Source organism: Podarcis liolepis, assembly GCF_965112155.1.
Source record: "Podarcis liolepis genome assembly, chromosome: 13".
NCBI lineage: Eukaryota > Metazoa > Chordata > Lepidosauria > Squamata > Lacertidae > Podarcis > Podarcis liolepis.
The window spans coordinates 15,688,373-15,705,925 of NC_139573.1; the positions used below are offsets into that span (position 1 = coordinate 15,688,373).

Sequence of the window (17,553 nt, forward strand, 5' to 3'; positions counted from 1 at the left end):
AGTATATATGAATTCTTTTAACAAAGAAAGTAAAGAAAACTGCTCATGTAAGCCCTATCAAGCCAAAGACAATATGTACCAGCCAGGCCAGCATTATTAATTATCTTTATTATTGTTTCCATGGAACCAGTAGACACAGGATGTGAAGATGGGCTGCTAAAGTAAAGGACTTCTAAACACAACACATGTAACTTTTTTTTCTCATCTATTGTCTCTTCAAATACCCACCCACCCCTTTTATCTCTTCCAAAGGAATAAATAATATAATGATGAACACTTGTGGAAGCTGAGTGTTCAAGTCAACTAAAATTGCAACTTTTGTGTTTCAGAAGTGGAACACTTCCAGCTATCCAGTGTTGAGGATTCACAACAGCAGATGAATCATCTTGTACAAGAACCTTAAATATATTGAAGTCCGGAAGTGAAAAAAATCCTTTTAATGAATAATGGGCTTGCGCTTAATAGTAAAGCACACAACCCATCGTTTGTGCATCTTTTTAATCAATAATATTAATTGATTTTTTAAAAAACATAAAATAAATATGACACTCAGCAGGGTGTCAGTAAAAAAAAACCTAACGTTTAAAAAAAGAAATATTCACTGGTCCAAATGTTCACCAAATAAGGCCTCGCATAGCTTAGTTCAAGATAAACATGCAAATTGAAAGCACTTGGGCTTAAAAGAGAGAGAACATTCATTTATTGAGTTGCATACTTCACTTCAAGTGCAGAAATACAGGAGAAAAGTCTCTGTCTCTGTTGAATAGTGGGTAGACATGGCAGACTACACAGCGATTTCTCCAAAGCAGCTCTTTATTTTGTAAGCTGGAACAGAAACTGAACAGCAAACAGCTCAGCCGGCCTGCTTTTATAGGCACCCGGCTGTCAACATTGTAGCAACAACAACCCAGGGTTTCCCACCTAAAACGTGGACCTGAGTGAAAACTATCTACAGTATCCCCCTGCTGGCCCAGGGTGAGAACTTCAGTACATAACACCCCTCCCCACCGAGAGAAGGTGTTAGTTACAATCGTAATGGTTTCCTTATATACAGCACTACACGTAATGGTTCAATTAGGCACAAAAACATATCGGTTACATTTCCCATACTTAGACCAACAGTGATACATGTCCAACAACATAGTCCTTTAAATAAGTTGGGTGCTTGGAAACTCTGCCAGACCACCGGGGACTGGTAGCCAAGTCCGGGGGGCCACACAATTCTTGCTGAGGCTGTGGTGCAACCCTAGGTGGCGTTGAAACCAAATCCCCTGGATCCACTGCTGTGGGTGGAGCCTCCGCAAGTGGAGTGGTCTGAGTATGTGGTAAGTCTGGCAGACCCTCTGAAGCGGCTTGGTTCGGCTCCATGCTGGCAGTTTGCGAGGGAGGTGTAGGTGGAGCCTCACCATCTGTAAGTGTCTCTTCTGGAGCCACAAGCGCAGTTGGGGGCACCACGGTAGTGTCCAAGTCCCCAACCCTGCGCCTAAGCTGCTCTATGTGCCGGCGCCACAAGCGTCCGTCTTCGAGTGCCACCTGGTACGAGCGAGGTCCAGTGACTCCCACTACTGTGGCTGGCACCCAAGGAATGTCCCCCACATAGTTCCGGGCAAAGACCTGGTTTCCTGGAACAAATGACCATAGCGTGTTGGCACAGCCTGGGGGTTCGGCCACAGCAAAGTCCGGGTGCAGCCGGTTGAGCGGTGACCTGAGGCGGCGGCCCATAAGCAGTTCAACAGGACTCCGCCCTGTGGCCGCATGAGGGGTGATGTGTTGCACAAACAAGTATTCGGCGACCCGCTCGTGCCAGTTTCCCCGGTCCAGGCGCGCCAGTCTCTATGTGGAGTGGGGGTCAAAATTAAAAACTGGGTTTACACCATGCACTGGACCCCATATAGTGTATTAATAGGACGTGGGTAATGCTGTGATCTAAAGCACTGAGCCTCTTGGGCTTGCGGATCAGAAGGTCGGCAGTTCAAATCCCCACAATGGGGGGAGCTCCTGTTGCTCTGTCCCAGCTCCTGCCAACCTAGCAGTTCGAAAGCACGCCAGTGCAAGTAGATAAATAGGTACTGCTGTGGTAGGAAGGTAAATTGTGTTTCCATGCACTCTGGTTTCTGTCATGGTGTTCCGTTGCGCCAGAAGCGGTTTAGTCATGCTGGCCACATGACCCAGAAAGCTGTCTGCGACCAAACGCCAGCTCCCTCAACCTGAAAGCGAGATGAGCGCCGCAACCCCATAGTCACCTTTGACTGGACTTAACCGTCCAGGGGTCCTTTACCTTTTACCTTTTTACCTAGTGTATTAATGTAATTCTGTGTAACATAATTCACTATACAGATCTGATGCACAAGAAATTGGCACAAAGCAAGCTGGTGTAAGTACAACAAGTGTAATTTTACAGCAGATACAAACCCCATTGCTGAATGGGACAGCTGCTGCTGCTCTGTCTAACCCTGGCAGGCAAGGCTTTAATATGGTGTTTGGGTTGCCAGGTCACATGACTGAGTTGAAGAAGCTTAGGATCCAGCCTAAGCCCCTCGCTCTCAGGTCCCACCTCTGCCATGCCCCAAGAACTCTCCATTTGGGGAACTACACCGGCCTCAGCTCAGCCAGCTTCTGCTGAGCCAGGATGAGCTGACTGCATCAGCATATTTTTGGCTGAGCTGGGGTTGGAGAGTTAATGCCAGTGGAGCCCAGCTAAGCTGAGAATCAGCCAAATGACCTCAAGATTAGTACAAGAGGAATATGAGCAAATGAAATAAAGTTCTCTAATTACTTGTACATGATTCTAGAGATTCATACCCTGCTCCTCATGTAGCAGCCTCCAAGGGTAACCAAAAGAAAAAAGAAAATTAAGCAATGTAAAATAATTAATCATATACAACAGGAACAGAGCAGGGGGAGAATGACCACCAAATAAAAAATTAAAAGAGATCTAAAATGGCTGGCAGAATAAAAAGGGAGTCAAAAGGCATCAAGGTTGGCTGCCCTGGGGAAAGCGTTCCAGAGCCATAGAATAGGTCCTACCAAAAGTCGCCATTTACCTGACCTCTGGTCTAGGACACATATCTTAGACACCATTTGGAGTGCTCGGGACATAAGTCAGTTAAGACTCCATTCAGTGTTGCTGGGGGGCGGAGAGACAAAGCCTGCATGGTAAAAGGGAATCTAGCAGTGCAATTTCTTTGATTCACATAATTCAAGTATGGGGGAACTGTTTTCAGCCCAAGGACTGGATGGAGAACTACCCAATGGTGTAGGGGTCATTATAATGTCAGGTGACAAAGGGGCTCATGGTCAGTGCGGATTGATTGTAATTTAAAATAGATCATCAATTTCTGTTCTTTTTCAGAGTTTGAGTTACTTTCGTAGAAAATGGTATAGGATCATTGTATCTTAGCCATATCTTCCACCACCACCATCACCCACTCCACCCCCCGCTTCCAGTTCTAGAGGCGTTTATGAACAATGACCCTCTTCAAAGCCCCTTTCACCTCCTTATTTCTGAGACTGTAGATCAAGGGGTTCAACATGGGGGTAATCACCCCATACAACATGCTCACCATCCTGTCCTGGTCTGGATGGTGGCTGGAGGAAGGCCTTAAGTAAGTGAAGAGGATTGTCCCATAGAAGAGGCACACCACAATTAGATGGGAGGCACAAGTGGAGAAGGCCTTGAGTTTCCCATCGGAAGAACGGATCCTAAGGATGGCGGAGATGATGTGGATGTAGGAGACCAGCGTCACCATAAAAGCCCCCACACCCAAAATCCCACCAACAATGAAGACTACCATCTCAGCCACATAGGTGGAAGCACATGATAAGGCCAAGACTGGAGGGATGTCACAGTAGTATTGATTGACTCTATTGGATGTACAGAAAGGTAGAGTGAAGGTCATTACCGTGTGCAGCAAGGAGTGGAGGAACCCTGTGACCCATGTACCAGCAGCCATCTGAAGACAAAGCTTCTTGCTCATGATGACCATGTATCGCAGAGGGTTGCATATGGCCACATAGCGGTCATAAGCCATGGCAGACAAGAGGAAGACCTCTGTCCCTGCCAAGGCTATCAGGAAGTAGACTTGCAGCACACAGCCAGCAAAGGAAATGGTATTTTTCTCTGACAATAGGTTCTCCAGCATCTTGGGTACTGTAACTGTGGGGCAGCAGATGTCCAGCAGGGAAAGATTAGTGAGGAAGAAATACATGGGGTTGTGCAGGTGGGAGTCAGCTTCTATGGCAAGAAGAATGGTGCCGTTCCCCAGCAGGGTGACCAGGTAGATGAGCAAAAAGACAGCAAAGAGGGAGAATCGGACAGCTGGGAGATCAGAAAGGCCCATTAGGATGAATTCTGTCACCACGGTGATGTTCTCCATTTCTCCCCTGTGCGAGGAGCTTTCCTGCAAGAGTTGCAAAGCAAAAATGTGACATAGTAAACATGTTGGAGGCTACAGGCATACACAAGCTAAGGCCTTCTTTGCTTTTCATATAGCTTTGAGTCATACTAAGCAGGAATTTGAGGTCCCTGCTCAGACACTTTATCACTCCTAGTGATAAAGGTTCAAAAACCGGGCTCAGGGCAGCCTACAACAAATTTAAAATGCTTAATTGTAAAAGCAGCATAAAATACAGTATATAGATGGTTCTTAGATCAGATCATCTGACAAAGTCATTTTTAGGTCTTTAAATTGCTGAGATTCGTCAGAGCTTCTTTGTGCATTACGTTTAAGTGGTGATAATGTCAATGGCCAGCACCCAGTGTGGAGCTGGAACCCGTGTACTGTAGCTACGGGGCTTGATGGAGGGGTTGTTAACTAACTGAGGGTCTCATGGACCCTGCCACAATGCCACACCACCTATCTTGGTAAGCAGATTTCCATGGGGTGGGAATGGGAAGCAAGGGGAATGGCAAGGGGGTGATCAAGAAAAGTGAGTGGGGACAAAAGCCCTAGCTGAGCAAATTTGTGCCTTCTTTTTATAGCAGGAGGTCCAATCTGCATGCAGTATTATTGTCTCAGAAAATCCTGTCCACATCTGTCAGTTCATGTGAATGTCCTCCCTCATTCTATCTGGTGCCTCTCATGAGATGACGGACTTTGTGGCTTCACCCTCAGCCTGATTTATTCATCCTCCCCTTCCCTGCCTGTGTTCTATCTAGCTAGCCTGATGAAAAGTTCTGAAGAACTCATTACATTGTGGGTGACTTGATAAAATATTGCCCTCGTATGGATTTACAAATGTATTTATACCACTCTCATCTAAACTATTTTTCTGTTCATCTGAGCATCCCTTCTAGAGAGCGCTCCTTTTTTTAGGAAGAAATGTGCCAGTAATCACTATGAGGTTGTTACAGTAAGTGCCACACATTGCGAGGGGGGAGGAAGGTCCCAATACTGTGTACCTTTGACTATACCCAGAAAAGAGCACTGCTTCTAGAACATTCAGTGTACCACTCTCATTCCATGTACACTTGCTTCATTTTATGAGTCTCATTTCTTTGAACTTCTACATTTAGAAACATCACTCTTTCCGTCTTCCCTAAGCCTTGATCTTTGTCACAACGATAGTCTCATTAAGCTAGTATCTACTGTAATAATACTCACTGTCAATGACTGGTGCGTTAGCATTTCTCCAAACAGTCACTCTTCAGAATGCCTCTCATCCGCCTTGAGATCAAGGAAGGATTGTCCGTTCCTCTGGCAGCTCAAACTTCTCCTTTCAACCTCAACAGGAGCTCAAGGGAATAGCAGGCCTCAGGGCACATAAGCAATGTCAGGAAACATCTCTGTTCGCCACCTATGGCCAATGTCAAGACCAAGAGTAATGGCTGATTTCCCAGCACAATAAACTACAGGGCTGTGAATAATTGTCATTCAAGATATCACTCCCTAGATGTTAAGGAAATCAGGCCAATATTTTATGTACGCCAGTTCACCAGAGTAAGGAACTGTCCTAGTCCAGTGTTTACACAAAGCTCAGTAGTTTAAGGGACTAGGTCCTTTTTGGTGGGCTTTGCTCATACCTCGTGCATACCCTCCAACACCTTGAAGACAAAATCCGGGATACCATCTTCACAGACACCATCTTCCTGTTAGTTATCGTGAGACTACGGTGGCCATTTTGGTTGCTGTGATCTTGTGGAATTCCACACCATGGTTCCCCCCCCCAAAAAAAGTGCTTTTTCTGGGCACGGCACCTAAAAAATGGTGTTTTGGGGTGCCATGCAAGATCAGGACCTACATCTTTCCACTGTGTTGTTGTTGTTGTTGTTGTTGTTGTTGTTGTTGTTGTTCAAACCAGTGGGAGGAGCACAGCAAAGCAGGGGCAGGACTTGGGCTGGATGTATTTTTGGATAACTTTCCTCAGACCCCATTCTTCTCCTCTTGAAACAAGAGGTCCCCAACCTCCAAGGTGACTTCCATTCCAAGATACTTGTAATCTGCGCAGTGTTTAAAGTGTTTTTAAAATTGTTGGGAAGGGGGGGTTGTGGGAGTTGGAACTTAACTGGTTAAGTTGTTCCCATGATGCCTCAGCATTCTGACGTCACTTTTGGAAGCTCGGGAGGAGCTTGAGGCAAAGTTTGCCAGTCCCACTCTGTACTCCGTGGGGAAAAGACGCAAGTCTGGCATGGCTGCAAATAGTCCTGGAAATTCCTGAGAAATGTTGGAATAAATGCTGTAAATAGACAAACCGGTGCTGTGTGTGTTTGTCTGGAACGTGACAGTTTTTACACCGCTGTGCGAAGCTCTGCTGAGTCGTGACGAAGAGCCGGAGGGGAAGCGTGCCGGGCAGCCATAAATCGCTAATCGAAGTTCGTAAATCAATTAGCGGGGGTCACGGCTAATAACCAAAAGTCACAGGGGTCAGTTCTGAGTGACACCAGCAGGGAACGGGAGCTAAGAAGAGTGGGGATGTGATTAAAAACTCTAGTAATTTATATCAGAAAACTTGTGGCCAGCTTGCATTTCCTGGGGTTGGAAATGGAGTGGGTTTCCCCCCTAGAAGTTGAAAAGTGATAAATGAAGAGGGGAAAGTTGAAGAGACGTTCATGTTCACAGATCAGAAGTAAGAAACACAACTATAAAAAAGTGGTGTGGCAGATTTTATTGACAGTGAAACTGGATTACACAACACATCTCAACATGTTAGATCAAAAGTCCAAACAGATAATTAATAGTGGCATCTATTTATGTTTGTCATTCCGCTAACATTTCAGTGTGAAGAATTAAGATTACATATGTGATTCCATGTTTCTATGATTTATTTACTTCATTTTTATGGCACCCTTCCATTTCAAGGCAATATACACAAAACCACACAGACACACTTTACCCCCACAATAATCCTGTGAGGTAAGTTGAATTGTGTGATTGGCTGAGTGGGGACTTTGAAAGTGGATTTTCCTGGACCTAATCTGAAACTCAAACTGTGATATCATGCTTAGATATAGCAGAGTTGGATAGCAGCCTGAGGGTCATCTAGTTCAACAACCTTTCCTGTAATTTGGGAATCTCAAAGCACCCATGGCAAATGGTCACCCTGTTGTTGTTTAGTTGTGTCTGACTTTTCATGACCCCATGGACCAGAGCACACCAGGCACTCCTGTCTTTAGGTTATATTAATTAAAATATTTGCACAGTGCAGGGATAGACAACTTGCTGCTGAACCCTCCAGATGTTTTAGACTCCAACTCCCATCATCCTCTACTACTGGCCTGGCTGAATGGGACTGATAGGAGTTGTACCCTGATATCTCTTACCATCAGGAACATCTTCTTGACAATTAGTTTGACAGTCCTATCTTGTAATTTGAATCCATTTGTTTGGGTCCTACCATCTGGAGAAGGAGGAAGCAAGCTTCCTCCATCTTCCATGTGACAGCCCTTTAGATAATTAAATATAGCTATCATGTCTCCTCAGTCTTCTCTTTTCCAGGCTAAACATAGGAGACAGAGAGGATAGCTATCTTCAAATATCTAAAGGGCTGACACGTAGAAGATGGAGCAAACTCATGTCAGGTGACAACTTCAAAGCAGGTCATTGTCAGCTGATCAATCGTAATTTAAAACATATTAAATTGTGCTCTTCTTTTTCAGAGATTGGGTTATTTTGGTAGATAATGATATAGGATAGGATAATTGTATCTTAGCCATATATTTCCCCCCTTCCAAATTTATTGGGGTTTATTAATAATGACCCTCTTCAAAGCCCCTTTCACCTCCTTGTTCCTGAGGCTGTAGATCAAGGGGTTCAACATGGGCGTAATTACCCCATACAACATGCTCACCAGCCTGTCTTGATCTGGATGGTGGCTGGAGGAAGGCCTTATGTAAGTGAAGATGGTCGTCCCATAGAAGAGGCACACCACCATAAGATGAGAGGCACAAGTGGAGAAGGCCTTGCGCTTCCCCTCAGAAGAACGGATCCTAAGGATGGTGGAGATTATGTAGATGTAGGAGACCAGCGTCACCAGAAAAGCCCCCACACCAAAAATCCCACCAACAATGAGGACAACCATCTCAGCCGCATAGGTGGAAGCACATGATAAGGCCAAGACTGGAGGGATGTCACAGTAGTATTGATTGACTCTATTAGATTTACAATAAGGTAGAGTGAAAGTCATGACTGTGTGCAGCAAGGAGTTGAGGAACCCTGTGACCCATGTACCAGCAGCCATCTGAAGACACAGCTTCTTGCTCATGATCACCGTGTATCGCAGAGGGTTGCATATGGCCACATAGCGGTCATAAGCCATGGCAGCTAAGAGAAAGACCTCTGTCCCTGCCAAGGCTACCAGGAAGTAGAGCTGCAGCACACAACCAACAAAGGAAATGGTATTTTTCTCTGACAATAGGTTCTCCAGCATCTTAGGCACCGTAGCTGTGGGACAGCAGATGTCCAGCAGGGAAAGATTGGTGAGGAAGAAATACATGGGGTTGTGCAGGTGGGAGTCAGCTCCTATGGCAAGAAGAATGGTGCCATTCCCCAGCAGGGTGACCAGGTAGATGAGCAAAAAGGCAGCAAAGAGGGAGAAGCGGACAGCTGGGAGATCAGAAAGGCCCATTAGGATGAATTCTGTCACCACAGTGATGTTCTCCATTTCTCCCCTGTGCAAGGAGCTCGACTGCAAGAGTTGCAAAGCAAAAATGTGACATAGTAAACATGTTGGAGGCTACAGGCATACACTTTTGCTTTTCAAGGTGTTGCTTTGCTTCTTTGCTTTTCAAGGTGTTAGGCATATAGCCTTGAGTCATACTAAGCAGGAGTTTGAGGTCCCTGCTTAGACACTTTATCACTCTGAGAAGCAAAGATTAGTTCCTAGCGATCACATTCATGCCCTGTACCTGAATTTTCCGGAGACCAATGTTTTGCCCGTGTGAGAAACACAATGCTTAATTAGATGGTTCTTAGATCAGATCATCTGACAAAGTCATTTTTAGGTCTTTAAATTACTGAGACTTGTCAGAACCTCTTTGTGCGTTGCATGTAAGTGGTGATATTGTCAATGGCCAGCAACCCGTGTGGAAGCTGGAACAAGTGTACTGTAGCCACAGGGCTTGACAGGGAGTTGTTAACTAACTGCAGGGAACATGGAGACTGATAGTTTTATATACAGTGGTATCTCGGGTTAAGTACTTAATTCATTCCAGAATTCCGTTCTTAACCTGAAACTGTTCTTAACCTGAAGCACCACTTTAGCTAATGGGGCCTCCCACTGCTGCCGCGCCGCCGCCACGTGATTTCTGTTCTCATCCTGAAGCAAAGTTCTTAACCTGAGGTACTATTTCTGGGTTAGTGGAGTCTGTAACCTGAAGCGTGTGTAACCCAAGGTACCACTGTACTCACTGCTAGATCCTCTTCCTCCTGGTCAATTGCTGATTCATTATTTACAGCTGGATTTTCTCACATTCTCCCTTGTGCCTGTCACCACATGCAGACTTTATTGTTCCACCATGAGCCTGATTTATTTGTCCTTTCCCTGCCGTTGTTATTACCTGATGAAAAGCTCTGAAGAACTCAAAAGCCTCCACATCATTTCATGACATTTTGGTTGGCCTGATCATAGTATTGCCCTTATACGGATTTTCATCTCATCTAAACCATATTTTTATTCATCTCAGCATCCCTTCTAGAACATTCTGTGTACTGCTCCCGTTCCATGTACACCTGTCTTGATATATGAGTCTCATTTCGTCAAACTTATAAAATTACGGTACCAAACATATCTTTTCCTGTCTTACTTAAGAGTTTAAGTCACAAGGATGGCCCCATTAAGCTTGTATCTTCTAATACTCACGGTCAGTGATTGGTGCGTTTCCATTTCACCAAACAGTCGTTCTTAAGAATGTCTCTCATCTGCCTTGAAATCAAGGAAGGATTGTGTGTTCCTCCGGCAGCTCAGCCTTCTCCTTTAAGTCTCGACATAAGGAGCTCAAGGGAATAGCAGGCCTCAGAGCACACCAGCAGTGCCAAGAAGCATCTCTTTGCCTACCATGACCAATGTCAAAAGAAAAAGTGATGGGTGATTTTCCAGCATAATAAGCTCCAGTCCCGTGAATTATTGTCCAACTCTACATTTCCATTATTATGATTTTTTGAATACATGACTCCCTAGAATGTTAAGGAAGTCCAGCCCATGTTTTATGTGCTCCATTTCACCTGAGGATGGAACAGATCTTCTCTAGGTTTTTACACAAAACTCAGGAGAATAGCAGCCAGGCAGGAGCTGTGACTATGCTTAAGTGACCTTAGCTTTCAATGGCGAGAGAACAAATTCCATGTAACAGAAAATAAGCAGGACCTGAGTAGAGAGATCATTTTCTGAACCTCCTGCCTAGAATCCCTTAGTCATGTGGGGGTGGCAGTAGTATTCAATGGGGTAGTATTCAATGGGAGATTTTGTATGCGAGCTGGAACTGGTCTGTGACCGAAATAATAAATTCATTCATTCAATGGGAGTAGGCACTTTGCATATGCTTCTTTCTTACATCCCAGTATAAGTCATGGCTCAATCCAGGCACTAAGAGCAAGCATGAAGACTCAAACCAAGGAAGACTGTCCATAAAAATGTCTATAATTGATGGTACTCAGTGACCTCCAGGATGAAGCCCAAGCCCCATAGTGATGCCTGCAAATATTGATATTAAAATTTAACTATGGCCATACACACTTCTCTCCTCCAAAAATGGGACCATGAAATTCTTTCCTACTCCTTAATGAGTCCCAAAGAGCATTGTTAACATCTATGGTGCAGTCTCCATCTCATCTGCTACCACAGAGCTCCTACCAGAAAGGTCCTCAGATAAATGCTCTGCATCCATGGTGATGTAAAAATAATGCCACCAAGAGTAATTATGATGTCATCCGAACTGAATGGATTTGAAGTCCCCAGGACTCTCACAGGGATTAGCACACATAAGGCCAATTTGGGAGACGCTATGCACCATCCCTAGTGCTTCCTGCTCAATGACATGGTTGCCCTGTGTGGGGCCTCCACCATGTCAGATTTCAACTCTAGAAGGAACTCTCCTCTACAGGAGACAATTTCCTCCATATAGAAAACTAGATGCAAGAGAGAACAGACGTTTTGTCTTCCATCTGAAATGGCAGGAATCATCCCTGTAGGACTTTCTCTCTCTCTCTCTCTCTCTCTCTCTCTCTCTCTCTCTCTCTCTCCTCAGCGATAAAAAAAATGATAAATTCCAGTGATGTGGATTTAAAACTTCAGTTGCAACTAGGCCCAAATTAGGTCTGAAATACTTGTTTGTTTCATTTATTTAGGAAAGCATTTATATATTGTCAGTTAGTACAACGGAACATGGCTGTGTACAACAATGTATACGATAAAATCTAAAACACCATAAAAGCCATAAATAATGCTCATTATAGCAACTGCATTAAACAGTTAAGTAGGCCTGTCTACATAAAAAAGTGTTGGCAGAGTTAGTAGATATTGAATGCTTTATTAATTATCCCTGCTACCAACATGTGTTTTCCACAGGAGTTTTAGAAATCATCGTATGGAGGGAATCAGTTCTGAGTGACACCAGCAGGGAAAGCGAGCTAAGAGCATCTTGCTAGTTTCAGATTGGCATATTGTTTGGCAGCAGCACACTGCTTTGTGACGTTTCCTCCTCCCAATCTACTCTCTGTGGATCATTTGTAATCTTGCAAATACTTGTTTTTCGGTGTGTCGAGTGTACATGCAATATACCTGAGTGGGGAGGTGATATTTGAAAACTCTGGTAATTTGCATTGAAAGACTTGCATTTCTTGGGTATGAAAATGAAGTGATTGAATTCCCCCCCTAGGTGCTGAAAAGTGGTTAATGAAGAGTGGAAACTTGAAGAGAAGTTCATGTTTGTAGAAGTAAGAAACACAACTATTAAAAAAAAAACCACAATGGTGTGACAAGAGTTTATTGACAGTGATACTGGATTACACAACACATCTCTTTACATGTTAGAAGAAAAGCCCAAAGAGATAATTGACAGTGGAATCTATATAAGTTTGTCATTGCTCTAACATTTCAGCTGTGGGGGGAAATGAGATTACCTATTTATTTATATTTACCTATTTATTTACTTCATTTTTACTCCACCTCAAGGTATGTACAAGACTAGACACACACACAAAAAAATTGTTTGTTTAGTCGTGTCCGACTCTTCATGACCCCATGGACCAGAGCACGCCAGGCACTCCTGTCTTCCACTGCCTCCAGCAGTTTGGTCAAACTCATGCTGGTAGCTTCGAGAACACTGTCCAACCATCTTGTCCTCTGTCGTCCCCTTCTCCTTGTGCCCTCCATCTTTCCCAACATCAGGGTCTTTTCCAGGGAGTCTTCTCTTCTCATGAGGTGGCCAAAGTATTGGAGCCTCAGGGCCCATTAACTCACCAAGAAACTTGTCTGGCTCCTTCAAAAATGGTACCCCCCCAACTCACAACAGTATGTTAACATTATGTTAAGATTGCATTATGTTAAGAAAACTAGAGGGACATCATGCTCCCTGCAGATATTGATATAAAAATGAAGCTTTATTCCTCTCCTTCCAAATATGACCATGCAAGCGTTTTTCCCTCCCAAATGAGTCCCACAGAGCATCGTTAAGTGTAATGAAGATGATGGAATCACCTGCAATTCCTCTGATATCAGGGGGGCACCTCAGATGAACACCCAACATGGGTGGTGCTGAATGAATAAGAATACCAAAAGCAATTATGGTGACACCTGAAGTCAGTGGCTTATTCAGTTATGTGGGGATGGCAGGATTAACCAAGCAATGGGAGGAGATACTTTGCATATGCTCGGAAACAACTTTATTGTATCCCAAAGTAAGTCATCACTGAGTCTAAGCACTAAGAACAAGATTGAGGAATCACACATGTGGAGCTGGGCCTACATTTTGGAAGGCTTACCATTAAAATGTCTATAATTGACGGTACTTGGTGACCTCCAAGACAAAGCCCATAGAGGTTATTAAACCACAGGGAGATCATCCTCCTTGTAGGTATTGATGTTAAAATATAGCAACGGACATACACATTTCTCTCATCCCAAAATGGGACCATGCAAGTGTTTTCACCTGCCTCATGAGTCCCACAGGTCATTGTTCACAATAATGGTGTAGTCTCCATCTCATCTACCAAAAAGGTCCTCAGAAGATGTATAAAAATAATTATGATTTCGTCCAAAGTCCATGGCTTTAATGTCCCTAGAACATCCAAACAGCACACATGGGGCCAAGCAAGAACACTCTCCTCATCATCCCTAGTACTTTCTGCTCACAGACTCTACCACATCAAATTTCAACACTTGAAAGGAAAGCTCCTGTACAGAAAACAATCTCCCCCATATGGAGGGGAAGAGAGGGAGAAGAGAGATGTTTAGTCTTCCATCTGACATGGCAAGAATCATATATGTAGCAATCTTTTCTCCCACTTGCCATCAAAAATAGTAAATCCCAGAATGACCGGTCCCCACCTCAAATGGGGGGCGCTTTTTGCGGGGTTGCGTGCAGCCCCTTGATCCTACACGATCCCCGGCAATGTAGCCTGTCTTCGCCTCAGATCTACATTTTCAATTGGAACAAACACAGAGCTGAAATAATAGGTTCTCAAAGTTTCACAAGGTTTCTTGCCTTAACCCTTGCTGTTAATCCAATCTACAAATCTCTAATACTCAGTACAAACAAACAAGCACATTCCTGCCAATAAAGAAGTGTCAAAACAGGAAGTGGGCCATGCTGCAACCCCTTTTCCCTGATGTAGGGATAGGTGAATCAGTCAGTGTCAGTTTATCTTCGATTCTCATTTCTCCAATCTTAAAATCAGGATTCCAGTCCACACAGGAGCCCTCACTTGAACAATACACCATCTTGGCAGTATCCTTTTCCATCATGTCTTCTTCATCCTGGCTCTATGACCTCCTGGTGGGTCTTCTCTGTCATGTAAACTCTAGCAAACTGGCTCTCATAATTTTTTCTCTGGGCCACACTTTCAGAATAAAAATTACTTCGCACCACACTGAATTGTTCATTGATAAGAAATACACTGGAAAGGGAAAGGAAAAACTCCCAGCAGTGCTTGATTTATAACATAGAACACAACTACTTCATAATATGCTCATGGGACATCCAGAAAGTATTAAACAATGCAGCTACATAAGACCATGAACTATCCCGAAAATATAATATTGACAGTCCTTGGATGTTCCTGCCACACTTGGCATCCTCTCCTACCATACCAGTGTGGCGCGCCACAGCCTTTGACTCATAAGATATGTGGAAAAATAAACCTATAACTGAAGCGACCAGAGGCACAAGGAGAACCAAGAATAAAAGTCTCCATATTACATCAAGCAAAATGTTCAACCAATTTGAAGTTACTTATCCCAAATGTCTGGAGAGAGTTTTACATTTTCTTTTTTACGTATTCTTATTTTATGTATTCAATAAAATCCCGCAAAATTGAGACAAAATGTTACCTTTGTTTTCCCTTTCAAAAAATATGTAGACTACACTTCCTTGGCTCAGAATTACTTATGTGTCTATTTTAATCTAACAGAGAAATACAAATAACTAAGACACACATTCCCTCTTTAAGCACATATGAACTATCACCCTCTTCAAGGTCACCTTTACTTCCTTATTCCTAAGGCTGTAGATCAAGGGATTCAACATGGAGGTAATCACCCCAGATAGCATGCTCACCATCCTGTCCCGGTCTGGATGGCGGCTGTTGAGAGGCCTAATGTAAGTGAAAATCATGGTACCATAGAAGAGGAGCACGACAATTACATGGGAGGCACAAGTGGAGAAGGCCTTGCGTTTCCCCTCAGCAGAACGGATCCTAAGGATGGTGGAGATGATGTAGATGTAAGAGACCAGTGTCACAAAGAAAGCCCCCACACCCAAAAACCCACCAACAATAAGGACCAACATTTCAGCTGTGTAAGTAGAAGCGCACGATAATGCCTGCACTGGTGCGATGTCACAGTAGTATTGATTGACTTTATTGGATCTGCAGAAAGGTAGAGTGAACGTCATTACTGTGTGCAGAAGGGAGTTGAGGAACCCTGCGACCCAGGTAACCGCTGCCAGCTGAAGACAAAGCTTCTTACTCATGATAACTGTGTATCGTAGAGGGTTGCATATGGCCACATAGCGGTCATAGGCCATGGCAGACAAGAGGTAGACCTCTGTCCCTACCAGTGCCACCAGGAAGTAGAGTTGTAGCACACAGCCAGCAAAGGAAATGGTATTGATCTCTAACAAGAAGTTCTCCAGCATCTTGGGCACTGTAGCTGTCGGGAAGCAGATGTCCAGCAAGGAAAGGTGGCTGAGGAAGAAATACATGGGGGTGTGCAAGTGAGAGCTAATTCCTATGGCAAGAAGAATTGTGCCATTTCCTACCAGTGTAATCAGGTAGATGAGCAAAATGGCAGCAAACAGGGAGAAGCGAACCGCAGGGAGATTAGAAATTCCCATAAGGATGAATTGTGTCACTAGCGTGCCATTCCCAATTTCTCTGTTCAGAAAGGAGATTTCCTGGAAGAGTTTGAAAGCATAAGAGAAACATAAAGCATGTTGAAGACCTTTTGGGGCTCTTTGAAATCTCCTTTGCTTTTAATGGCCCTGGACAATTTTGTATCATCAACAAATCTGGCCACCTGACTCCTCATCACTTAGGAACAAGATTAAAAGCACAGGTCCCAATACCTTGGGGGAACTCTTTCTAAATCTCTCCAGTTGGAGAAGTGTCCCTTTATTCCTCTGCTTCTTTCTAACATAGCCAATTCCTAATCCACAAGAGTGTTTGCCACCTAGCCAGCTGAAGCCTTCTGGAGAACTCAAACATTTGCTTACCATTTCCTAATATTTTGTTGGGCCTAATACAGTCTTTACTCGAATGTGGGTTTCTGAATTTTTCTGTGAGAACGCTCATCTAAGACATCTTCCTATTCACCTGAACATCCTTTCCAGAACATTCCATATATCACTCCCATTCCATAGATCATTTCTATTGAGGAGCCTTGCTCCTTCTATCTGTACTAGCTAAGGGCTTATCTACACTTACCTTTCCTCTGCTCTTTCCAACCACAGTCTGCATTCTAAATCTCCATGTCCAAGCACCGTGTTGTTGTTGTTGTTGCAGAGCAGTGCCTGCGAAAAGCCACTCTCTAAAGCTCAGTAGGAGCAAACAGCAATCTGTGGAGAACCCGAATTGATGCTTGCTCCGATTGAGTGCTAAAGAGCATATTTTTGTGGGAAAAACTTTGAGGCAAAAAATGGAGGACATGGAGCTTTTAAGTGGAGACCTGTACCTGGAAAGAGTGCAGCAAAAGATGAGTGTAATTAACCCTTATAAACATTGCATGTTCCCAGCTTCCTTCATCCTTGACCTTAATCAGAACAATACCCCCATTAAACTAATAGCTAATACACACTTGCAATGACTGGCGCATATTCACACTTAAGAATGTCTCTCATCCGGCTTGAGATCAAGGAAGAGTCTGTTCCTCCAGCAGCCCAGCCTTTCCCTTTAAGTCCCAGCATAAGGAGCACAAGGGAATAGCAGGCGCCAGAGCTCTGCCTCAGTGCCAGCAAACATCTCTTTATGTCTCCAATGACCAATGATAAGGCAAAAAGGTGTCCTTGATTTCCCAGCACAATAAACTGCAGCCCTGTGGATAATATTCATTCAAGAAGCTGCTCCCTGTAATATTAAGAGAATGCAATCTATGTTTTATGTCTTCCAATTTACCAAAGTTTGAAACGGTTCTGGTCCAGGCATTCTGCCCTTAGCAGGGGGGCCAACCTGATCAATTCCCCCCCCCCACACAGTTCAGCTACTTCCCTCTTCCCTTAAAGAGCCACATCTGGGGAGTCTTACAATAAGCCCAGTCTATGTATTCTGAGTCCCTCTGAACAAGTGTCTATACTGTTTCCTATAGGGACGCGAGTGGCGCTGTGGTCTAAACCACTGAGCCTCTTGGGCTTGCTGATCAGAAGGTCAGCGGTGGTTTGAATCCCCGTAACGGGGTGAGCTCCCATTG

General features: G+C 44.1%; 3 protein-coding genes across 7 annotated transcripts; all 3 read right to left on the reverse strand.

Moving 5' to 3' along the window:
- Positions 1-3,449: 3,449 nt before the first annotated feature.
- LOC310692332 (olfactory receptor 5V1-like) lies at positions 3,450-10,177 on the reverse strand (the record flags this gene model as incomplete). 2 transcript variants are annotated; one of them, XM_083473082.1, is made up of 2 exons in its annotated part: positions 9,846-10,177; positions 3,450-4,400 (listed from the first exon to the last, which is right to left on the reverse strand). In XM_083473082.1, the coding sequence occupies exon 2, from the start codon at positions 4,374-4,376 to the stop codon at positions 3,450-3,452; it is 927 nt and encodes a 308-aa protein (XP_083329208.1). In that variant the 5' UTR covers positions 4,377-4,400; positions 9,846-10,177. The 2 variants fall into 2 exon arrangements, with proteins under 2 accessions (XP_083329208.1, XP_083329207.1); XM_083473081.1 differs by lacking the exon at positions 9,846-10,177 and adding an exon at positions 5,604-5,725.
- LOC310692330 (olfactory receptor 5V1-like) lies at positions 7,800-11,313 on the reverse strand. 4 transcript variants are annotated; one of them, XM_083473077.1, is made up of 3 exons: positions 11,287-11,313; positions 10,297-10,487; positions 7,800-9,123 (listed from the first exon to the last, which is right to left on the reverse strand). In XM_083473077.1, exons 2-3 carry the CDS (start codon positions 10,318-10,320, stop codon positions 8,173-8,175), a joined length of 975 nt encoding a protein of 324 aa, XP_083329203.1. In that variant the 5' UTR covers positions 10,321-10,487; positions 11,287-11,313; the 3' UTR covers positions 7,800-8,172. The 4 variants fall into 4 exon arrangements, with proteins under 4 accessions (XP_083329203.1, XP_083329201.1, XP_083329202.1 ...); XM_083473075.1 differs by lacking the exon at positions 11,287-11,313 and adding an exon at positions 11,170-11,281; XM_083473076.1 differs by lacking the exon at positions 11,287-11,313 and adding an exon at positions 11,166-11,280.
- A 3,763-nt stretch (positions 11,314-15,076) lies between these two features.
- On the reverse strand, positions 15,077-16,607 carry LOC310692502 (olfactory receptor 5V1-like; the record flags this gene model as incomplete). The annotated part of the gene is made up of 2 exons (XM_083473448.1): positions 15,077-16,045; positions 16,575-16,607. The coding sequence occupies 2 exons, from the start codon at positions 16,605-16,607 to the stop codon at positions 15,077-15,079; spliced, it is 1,002 nt and encodes a 333-aa protein (XP_083329574.1).
- Positions 16,608-17,553: the final 946 nt, after the last annotated feature.

Coding starts and splice junctions, on each gene's coding strand:
- LOC310692330 (XM_083473077.1), bottom strand. CDS start 10,320: ATGGAAACGCACCAATCACTGACC. Junction 9,124..10,296: donor AAACGCACCAATCACTGACC/GTGAGTATTAGA, acceptor CAACTCTTGCAG/TCGAGCTCCTTGCACAGGGG.